The sequence below is a fragment of the Rana temporaria genome, chromosome 4 (assembly GCF_905171775.1).
Source record: "Rana temporaria chromosome 4, aRanTem1.1, whole genome shotgun sequence".
NCBI classification, from domain to species: Eukaryota; Metazoa; Chordata; class Amphibia; order Anura; family Ranidae; genus Rana; species Rana temporaria.
In genome coordinates, this window is record NC_053492.1 from 111,598,581 (window position 1) to 111,609,063 (window position 10,483).

The 10,483-nt window shown below is 43.6% G+C and overlaps 1 protein-coding gene across 1 annotated transcript in view; it reads left to right on the forward strand.

The window, feature by feature from the left end:
- PAK2 (p21 (RAC1) activated kinase 2) overlaps positions 1–10,483 on the forward strand; it is a 63,947-nt gene that overhangs the window by 32,358 nt on the left and 21,106 nt on the right. The window contains exons 5-7 of the mRNA XM_040348777.1: positions 6,456–6,490; positions 6,583–6,681; positions 9,751–9,877. Coding sequence (XP_040204711.1) covers positions 6,456–6,490; positions 6,583–6,681; positions 9,751–9,877 — 261 coding nt within the window. The remainder of the gene's footprint in view (positions 1–6,455; positions 6,491–6,582; positions 6,682–9,750; positions 9,878–10,483) is intronic.

The following is a 10,483-nucleotide window of genomic DNA, read 5'->3' on the forward strand; positions in this document are numbered from 1 at the left end:
GTCCTATTTGCAATCTCGGAACACCCAATTAGAGGACAGTATGCGAACGGTCTAAACTACGTGGCATGTTCATCAATGCCAGGCGGGCAAGATGGGTGAACTAGAGATACTGTTGAACGGGGAGGATTTTGTGGGAATTTCAAAGACCTGGTTCAACAGCTCTCAGGATTGGCTGGCAACTATTCAAGGGTATTCCTTTATCGCAAGGATAGAGGGTAAAAAAGGGGGAGGGGTATACCTATATAGCAAGAATAATGTACAAGTGAAAGATGACATCACTAAGGGAGCTAGGGAGGAGGTGGAATCCATATGGGTAGAGCTCCAAAGGGATGACGCTAAGGGGAAAATACTGGGAGTATGCTATAGGCCCACTAACCTGAGGGAGGAGGGGGAGACAGACCTCCTATCACAATTTTTGATTTGCAGCAAGGATTGGGAGTGTTATCATAAATGGGGGATTTTAATTATCTAAACATAGACTGGGTGGAGGGAGCCACGCTTTCGTCTAATGCTTGCCAGTTCATAAATGTCTTGCAGGACAGTTTCCTGGGTCATACAGTAGATGCACCATCTAGAAACAAGGCGTTACTAGACCTACTGATTACCAACAATACAGACCTGATCACAGATGTGGAAATAAGGGGCAATTTAGCAAACGGCGATCACAGGTCAATTGACTTCAGTATAAATCACACAAATAAGAAACACAAGGGGAACACAAAGACACTGAATTTCAAAAGAGCCAACTTTCCTAAACTCTGAACCTTGCTAGAAGATATAAATTGGGGTGGGGGGGATATTGGAAACCAAGAACACGGAGGAGAGATGGGTTTGCTTTAAGAGCATATTAAATAAGGGCTTTAGCCAGTGCATCCCACTGGGAAATTTAAAAGGGCGAACAAAAGTACTGGATTGCTTAACTCTAAAAATGCATATAAAAGCAAAGGAGAAAGCCTTCAAAAAATTCAAGGCTGAGGGATCATCATCGGCATTCAGACAAGAATGCAACAAGATATGTAGGGTGCAATTAGGGTGGCTAAGATAGAACACGAAAGAAACATGGCGGAGGAGAGCAAAAAAACAAGACATTCTTTAAGTATATAAACAGTGAAAAAGGGAGGACAGACCATATTGGCCCCATAAATAATGAGGAAGGACATCTGGTTACAAAGGATGGGGAGATGGCAAGGTATTGAATGTATTCACTTCAGCCTTTATGAGGCAATCGAGGGGGGGGGGGGGGGGGGCGGGGGGGATCGGTAACCAAAACTGCAGTGTTTGTCCTCGTGACACATCACTGGAAAGCACCCTCATGGCTAAAAGAGGATAGAATTATAAATAGACTTGGGAAATTTAACATTCCTAAATCACCTGGACCAGATTGCTTGCACCTGAGGGTACATGGGGAACTAAGGCAAGTAATTGCCAGACCATTGTTCCTAATTTTTACTGACTGGAATGGTGCCAGCTGATTGGAGAAAAGCCAATGTAGGGCCAAAATGCATCCCTGGGAACTACAGACCAGTTAGCCTAACATAAATAGTATGCAATCTCTTGGAGGGGATAAGGGACTATATACAAGATTTTAGTAATGTAAACGGTATCCTTGGCAGTAAATCTATTAACCTTCTATGAGGAGGTGAGCTGCCATCTAGATAAAGGAAGGCCCGTAGACGTGATCTATCTGGATTTTACAAAAGCATTTGACACAGTTCCCCATAAACGTCCACTGTACAAAGTAAGTTCCGTTGGCATGGACCATAGGGTGAGTACATGGATTGATAACTCGCTACAAGGGCGAGTTCAGAGGGTAGTGATAAATGGAGAGTACTTGGAATGGTCAGGGGTGGGAAGTGGGGGTCCCCCAAGGTTCTGTGCTGTGATCAATCCTGTTTAATTCATAAACAACCTGGAGGATGGGGTAAACTGCTCAATCTCTGTATTTTGCGGACGATACTAAGCTAAGCAGGACAATAACTTCTTGCAAGGTTTCCACATCCTGCAGAGAAGATCTGAACAAATTTTTAATAGGGTGTGCAACTACATGGCAAATGAGGTTTAATGTAAAATAATGCATTTGGGTGGCAAAAATATGAATGCAATCTACTCACTAGGGGGTGAACCTCTGAGGGGAATCTAGGATGGAAAAGGACCTAGGGGTCCTAATAGATGATAGGCTCAGCAATGGCATGCAACGCCAAGCTGCTGCTAACAAAGTAAACAGAATATTGGCATGCACTTAAAAAGGGGATTGACTCCAGAGATAAAGCGATCATTCTACCACTCTACAAGACTCTGGTCCGGCCGCACCTGGAGTATGCCATCCAGTTCTGGGCACCAGTCCTCAGGAAGGATGTACTAGAAATGGATAGAGTACAAAGAAGGGCAACTATGCTAATGAAGGGTCTATACTGGGATATAAGTTATGAAGAAAGGTTGCTAGCACTGAACTTATTCTCTCTGGAGAAGAGACACTTGAGAGGGAACACGATCTCAATTTACAAATACCGTGCTGGTGACCCCACAATAGGGATAAAACTTTTTTGCGGAAGGGAGTTTAAGAAGACACATTGTCACTCATTAAAATTAGAAGAAAAAACAGTCCCCAACTTCGAACACCTTTCATCGCTTAGGCGAGAACTACATCTCCATGTGTCAGACACCACTAGGCTTGGTATACAACGTAGCAGACAGGAATACTTTGAGCATGGAGACAAGAATAGCAAACTATTAGCGATGCTAGCACAGCAAGACAGGCCCTCAGCGGTCATATCAGAAATCATCACGGCAGATGGTGTTTCAGTCACCTCTCAGGAGGATATCCTGTTGGCATTTACCATGTTTTATACCTCCCTGTATAATTCCTCACTTCTGGTAGGTTTTGACTCCGCCCCTATGGTGTCTATGTTGGACATGCTGGCACTGGGATGGATGGCTCTGACACCGAGAGGAAACTCCTTGTCTCGGAGATCACTCTGGAGGAAGTCGCACTGGCCATTAAGTCTTTCCCAGCAGGTAAAACCCCAGGGCCGGACGGCCTGCCCATAGAGTATTATAGGGCCCACACAGAACTACTCGCCCCTAAACTAGCTCAGATGTTCCAGGCCTGTCTACGACAAGGCTCCTTACCGCCCTCTATGAGAGAAGCCAATGTTGTCCTCATTCCAAAGCCTAATGAAGACCCTAAGCTGTGCGCCTCCTACAGGCCGATCGTGCTTCTTAATTGCGATCTTATTTTAACCAAGTTACTGGCCACTAGACTTAATAAAGTAATAAAATCCTTGATAGACCCTGACCAAACAGGCTTTATGCCCGGTAGGTCCACAGACCTTAATATACGTAGACTATTCTCTAACATGCATGCCCCTCCATACTAACAAGGGTACTAGGACCATTGCCACCCTGGACATGGAGAAGGCGTTTGACACAGTGGAGTGGGTGTATCTGTGGGAGGTGCTTAGACGAATAGGATTCCTGCTGGAATTTATAGCTTGGATGCACACACTCTATTCTGATCCCACGGCATGCATCAAGCTGCATGGCTCCCTGTCTCCTCCGTTCTCCCTGCAGAGGGGCACCAGACAGGGATGCCCTCTCTCCCAGGCTCTCTTTTCCCTTGCCATGGAGCCTATTGCTGAGGCCCTCAGAAGCTAGGCTGAGGTCTGTGGTCTTAGGGTGGGCTGGCTGGAGGAGAGAGTGGCTCTCTATGCAGATGATCTGCTGCTCTTTTTGAATGACGCTGGTGACTCTCTGCGGCAGGGGGGGGCTGGATATAATTGACGCCTTCTCCACCTTCACTGGGTTTAGAGTGAACTGGCACAAATCTCAGTTGTTCCCAGTGGATGCAGGGGCCAGGTCCTCCTGACCCTCTCTCCCACTTCAGTGGGTTGAATAGTTCACTTATTTGGGTGTAGTTGTTTCAAGAGAGAGTGGGGACTTTGTGCGGCTCAATCTTGACCCTGTCTTGGTAGTTATTCAAACTAAATAAAAAGCATGGAATAATCTCCTGCTTTCCCTCATTGGGCCCATTAATCTTCTCAAGATAAAAGTACTCCCTAAATGTACATACATTTTTCGGAACTCCCCACAATGGCTGACTATAAAGTTTTCTTTAATTCTCTCAGGCAACGCTTCCTCTCCTTTATTGGGGGGTCCAAGCCACCCAGATTCAAATATACCACTTGGCCTGTGGGCAGGGGGGGGCTTGGCTCTTTTTGATTGCCACAAGTATTACTTGGCCACTCAGCTTGTGACCGCCCATTGGTGGCTGCAGCCGTACCTGACCAACCCTGCGACGATGTTGGAAGCGGCCTTAGTGGGTTCTCTGGAGGCATTGAGGGGGTTGCTATTCAGGGGGCCTAAAACTCCTCCCCAGCTCACCCCTTCCATGCGTACCACTCTGCGGGCATGGAAAGTGGGTGAGGCACTGAGGACACCCCAGCCGAACTCTTGGTCTCCTCACACCCCCCTGTGGCTGAATCCTAACCTATCGCAGTTCTATACAATCCTAGATTCGCAGGCCTGGGCCAAATACAATATACTAACCCTTGAACATGTTATCACCAACAGATGGCTCACTCCATTTCACATTTTACGCACCAAATTTAATGTACCTGCACAGGCCCATTATAAGTATCTTCAAATTGCTCATGCCTACAGGTGTCAATTTTTGGGCCAACCAGTTGAATTGGTATACTCAAATCCACCCTCCGGGTAAGGGACTTGGAGAAGCCCACGCCTCGGCTCTATGGATCCCTGCTGGTTGCTGCCAGCCCCGAGCTGTCCTTCCTCCGCAGGAAATGGGCCCACTACACACCTCACAGGTTGCACCAGATGTCTCTGGCACTTTCTCTGACGTGCTGGCGTTGCTCCTATCAACCGGGTGACTTTTTCCAAAATTTTTTTTTGGGGGTCTGTCCGGCAATCAAACTTTATTGGAAAGAAGTTCTCCAGGTGGTTAATACGGTCACTGGGACTAGTGTTCCCTATGATCCTAAATATTGTTTGTTGGGGCTGGTGGAACAAATGTCAGCGATTGGAGCCAGGAAGAAACTCCTATCCCTGTTACTATATTATGCTCGTAAGGCCATTACGATGACCTGGAAACAATCGTCTCCCCTTTCGGTTAGATTCTGGAAAAGCCTAGTGAATGCTAGTTTGCCACCTACTCGGGCAGGGGATGTCCACAAAAATGTGAGAAGGTATGGAACTGTTGGCTAGATAACACCACTGCAACTGATCCAGTAGCAAATGCCTAGATTGAAAATATGTCTGCAGTTTGTTAGTTTATTGACCCAACTATTCTCATGCTGCACTCTCTTGTCAGTACCAATTTAAGCACAGATTATCCTGAAATTACCCTCTCCCCACATTGGGGCTATAGCATAAGTTTAGTTTTAGATGTGTGTTGTGCCCTGTTGCGCCATGTCGCAACAGAGGTACTGCCCCTGCATGGGCAAATGTTCGGCTCCTGCGTGGGCCAGTCTCGTATGCCAATGTAAACTTCAATAAAAAAAGATTTTGCATAAAAAAATTAGAAGAAAAGAGGTTTAACCTTAAACTACGCAGATGGTTTGCTACTGTAAGAGCGACAAGGATTTTAAATTCCCTTCCACATTTGGTTTCAGCGGGGAGCATCGATGGTTTCAAAATACTATTAGATAAGCACCTGAACAACCACAACATACAGGAATATACCATGTAATATTGACGTATAATCACACACATAGGTTGGACTTGTGTTTTTTTTTTTCCCAACATCGCCTACTTCATAACTATATCCATATTGGTTACGGTGTACAAACCAAAGGCAGAATGACATTTAAAGCGGAAACTATACTATCCTTGGCTCCAGCGATGCAGTGTCCCAGAGCTCCGAGCTTGGTCTACTGACCTCTTTGGGCGGCCAGCTTACTGGTCTTGATTACCAACTGCTTTCATTGGCCGGGCAGGAAAGATGTCACTACCACATGCGCGGGAGTTCAGTTAGGTTCGGCATTGCCATATTTGCACAGTGAGCGGCGCGTGCACGTCTCAGTGGACAAGCAGGTGGGTGCCTTTTAATGCAGAAGAGAAAACATGTCTAATGCATTTAAAAATCCTGCTTGTTCGCCCTTCCCCCTTTTTTTTTTTTTTTTTTCTTCCTTATACTAGTTTTGATTTTTCCTTGGTAAAATTCCATGGTTGGGGAGAAATAGAATACAATTCAGGAGCCAGTTTATAAGTCAAAATGTTTTTTTTTTTTGTATTCAGGGTTTGTATTTTCAGCCAAAAATCTGAGGTTGGAAAAGGTTGACACTGATCCCTGGAGCTTTCTATCCTTGATTGACTGTTAACATGAATGTCTTTTTTTTTTTTTTTTTTTTTTACTATTTTAGCATTTCTTGAAAGGCAACAAAATATTGTTCTTAATTTTGACTTTACATGGTTTTAAATGCCCTTTGTTTCCTTTATAGATAAAGATGGTCTCCCCTCTGGGGTATCGCCTGCTGTGAGTATTGCCTAATTTTCATGCATTTTGGTTAAACCTACCTATTCTCATGCGTAGAACTGCTAACCACGTTCCTTACCCGTTTCCTTTAGCCAAATGCAAAAGGGACTGAACCTTCAAGGCATTCAGATACGGAAGACGATGAGGCTCCACCTCCAATTATTGCTCCTCGCCCCGATCATACAAAATCTGTGAGTGGCTTCTTGGTCATGACATTTTCTGTTTAGTAATTGTGTTTACAGTGCAAGAAAGAATAACCGGAAGCTATTTGTAAACCATACTACCACTTTTCTCTTTTCATATATATCCTCCTCATAGTCATAATAATTTTCTTTTAATTGGTGTCATTGGGTTTCAGCATCCCCCTCTTCCCTTTTTTATTTATTTTTTCTCCTTTTGCAGTCCTTTTAGGCTCGGTTCACACTAGTCTAACTTGCGAGAGTGTCGCATGATAAAAGTTCCTGCATTACTATGGTCCAACTTACTTGCTACTTGAGTGCCATAAAGTTTAATGAGCCGCATGAAAGTCACACGACTTTAAAGTCACACTTGTATGAACCGAGCCATAAAGAGTTTAATAGTCAGTGGCTAGTAAGTTCTTATGAGTTCTCTTCTAGCAATCAACTGTTCAACTCAGGCCCAATCGCACTTGTTGACATGAGCACTAGAATGGCTGCAGTTTGTTTACACTAGAAGGCTGACAGGAATTATGGAAACCTGTACATTTTGTGCTTCTGTTATAAACTTTGAGGATGTATTTCTCCACTGTGTCTGCAGCTGTATAGGTCAGTGAGGGTTTGTTTTAAAGCTCATTAATGGCTTGTTAACCACTTAAGACCCTGACCAAAATGCTGCTAAAGGCCTAGGCCAGGTTTTGCAATTCAGAACTGTGTCGCTTTAACTGACAATTGCGCGGTCGTGCGACGTGGCTCCTTCCCCCCGCCCCCACAAATGGAGCTTTCTTTTGGTGGTATTTGATCACCTCTGCGGTTTTTATTTTTTGCGCTATAAACAAAAATAGAGCGACAATTTTGAACAAAATGCAATATTTTTTATTTTATTTTTGTCTATAATCTCCCCCAAAAATATATATAAAAAAAATGTTTTCCTCAGTTTAGGCCGATACGTATTTTTCTACCTATTTTTGGTTAAAAAAAAATGCAATAAGCGTTTATCGGTTGGTTTGCGCAAAATTTATAGCGTTTACAAAATAGGGGATAGTTTTATTGCATTTTTATTAATTTTTTTTTTTTTTTTTTACTACTTATTGCGGCGATCAGCTTTTTTTTTTTTTTTTTTTTTTTTTTCGTGACTGCGACATTATGCCGGACACTTCGGACAATTTTGATAAATTTTTGGGACCATTGTCCTTTTCACAGCAAAAAATGCATTGTTTATTGTGAAAATTACAATTGCAGTTTGGGAGTTAACCACAGGGGGCGCTGATGGGGTTATGTGTGACCTCATGTGTGTTTACAACTGTAGGGGGGTGTGGCTGTAGGTGTGACATCATCGATTATGTATCCCTATAAAAGGGATCACACGATCGATGATGCCGCCACAGTGAAGAACGGGGAAGCCGTGTTTACAGCTCAGAGGACCAATCGCGGGACTCCAGCGGCGATCAGGTCACGGAACTTCGGACCGCGACCCACGGCTGGACAACAGCACAGCATGTACAGGTACGTGCATGTGCCCAGCCGTGCCATTCTGCCGACGTATATGTGCAGGAGGCGATCCTTAAGTGGTTAAGAATGTTAATATTTTGAATGTTTACAGCTTGACTATAGATTTAAAAAAGGCAGCACAGTGGCTTAGTTAATCCCAAACATGTTTTTGTATAGCCGATTGTGGTTTCAGTTAGCTATTGGCTTCCTAAATCCTCTTTCACATGGGTGGACTATTCAGGTCCACCTGTCAGTTTTTTAGGCAGACCTGAACGGAAGCTCCATACAGTTCTATTGTGTGACGGATGTCGGCAGTGACATGTCTGCAGATGAAAATGGACAGGCGGATTCGTTTTTCATCTGACTCCCCCATAGCGGAGATCTGAAAGGTGCACAATGTGCAGAGACGCACCTGTCATCCGCCGGCTCAGCGGGGATCAATTGAGCAATCCCCGCTGAGCAAATGGACAGCCCTGTGTGAAAGGGGCCTAAAAAAGAGTTTATCTTCGGCTTGCTGTAACCCTTACAACACCAAATGAGGGATTCTCTGTCATCCTGCTGTTTGTCATGTCAACAACCACAGTGGGACTCTCTAAAGCAGGGATAGGCAGCCGTGGTGCTCCAGGTGTGTTTGAAACTTCAAATCCAATCCCATGGATGCCTCTGGGAGGACTGTTTCATACAGTTTCAGAGATATTTGGTCACTCATGCACACCTCCATAAATAGGTGCCGTACAACGTTCCGGTATTGCAGTCCTCTTGTCGCACATCCTGTAATCTGGAGCCGGTGTTCTGTCAAATTTTCCAACACCGGCCATTCACATCTGATTCAGCCGGCGCTATCACGTTCCAGGGGGGGATTGCTACTGACGTCACACTGCCGCTTCTCTAGGTTTTCCCTTAGCGCTCCGCCTCCTCTTGCACTGACAGTCGCATCTAAATTTGCGGGTTCCTCTGGAATAGTAAGGGTTTTGCTTCATAAAGCTTGATTTGAAAACAAAATCCGAAAATGGACTGCACCATTGATTGTGAGATTTGACATACGATTGAAAGATCTGGTTTTGAAATTGGAGCAGAGGCGTTTACCATTAGCTGGAAATTAGGAGAAGTGTTGTTTATTCCTGTTAACCCTGAGGTGGTGAATGCTTGATTAGACCTGTCTGTTGGTTCAGAAGGTCCATTGTGTGAGGTGAGCGGCTTGTACTACCATCGGTGGAGGTATTTGACATGAATGCACACAAATGAAAAGCCGTCCATAAAACACTTTAATCACCGCTGAGGATTTCTCCATTTACTCCTTGTTCCTGCTTTTTCTATATATGCATGGAATCTTTCTGTTAAGAGATTATAGATAATTTTCAGTTTAAGTGTTTTTTGATATTTTAGTGAAGTTCATTTTAAAATGGTTTTATGAGTGCAGCACTATTCTTTGAAAAAGTATATACCTGGGATTTGTACTTTGACTTTGAGTGCTATAGCTGCTGCATGTGTTAGATTATCTGTTTTGCGCCGATTTTGAATTCTTACCTTTTTTTTATAGAATGTGTATATTCATTATGAACTGAGTATTGTTTTTTTTTTCTCTTCTAAAAGATATACACCAGATCTGTAATCGACCCAATACCTCCTCCTGCTAGTGATGCAGATGGTACAGCAAAGGGTGCAGACAGGCTAAAAAAGAAGACGAAGATGAGTGATGAAGAGATCATGGAAAAACTCAGTAAGCAGCATGTGTTTCTCCTAAGTGGTGGTAAACCCAAAACAAAAAGTGTAATATATTGCAGCTTACCAATCCATTAAATGTGGTGGCTGCATTTAGTTTTCTATTCAATTTTTATTTTTTCCTCTGTTTTCCCCTTGCAATCTGTCCAGTAACCTACCTCCTGTATTGGAATGCCCCAACTCTAGATAAAGCAGCACAGGGGACATTTGGACAACAACATTCAGTCTGGAGGGAGGGGAGTGTTAAATGTACTAGCAGATTTAGATACACTAACAAATTGTCAAACTCCATCTCACACTTTTTAAGCAGTTACAGCAAACATATTTTTTTTTCCTTTTGGGATAAAGGCCTTACATACATAGCTGACCATTGTAAGCACCCCAGCCATCATTGAATGGTTTGTCTCATCCATGAAAACTAATACATCTGCAAGAGAGCTTGTTCCCTTGAAAAACAGATGTACTGGCTGGATCACTAGGTGAAAATGGATGAAAGCAAGCAAAAAAGTAAAGGCCAATGCATCCATCACATCTAAGAATTGGTAAGCTGTAATATATAATAAATATTTGGGTTTAATATCACTTTAATAATAATTTAGTAGAT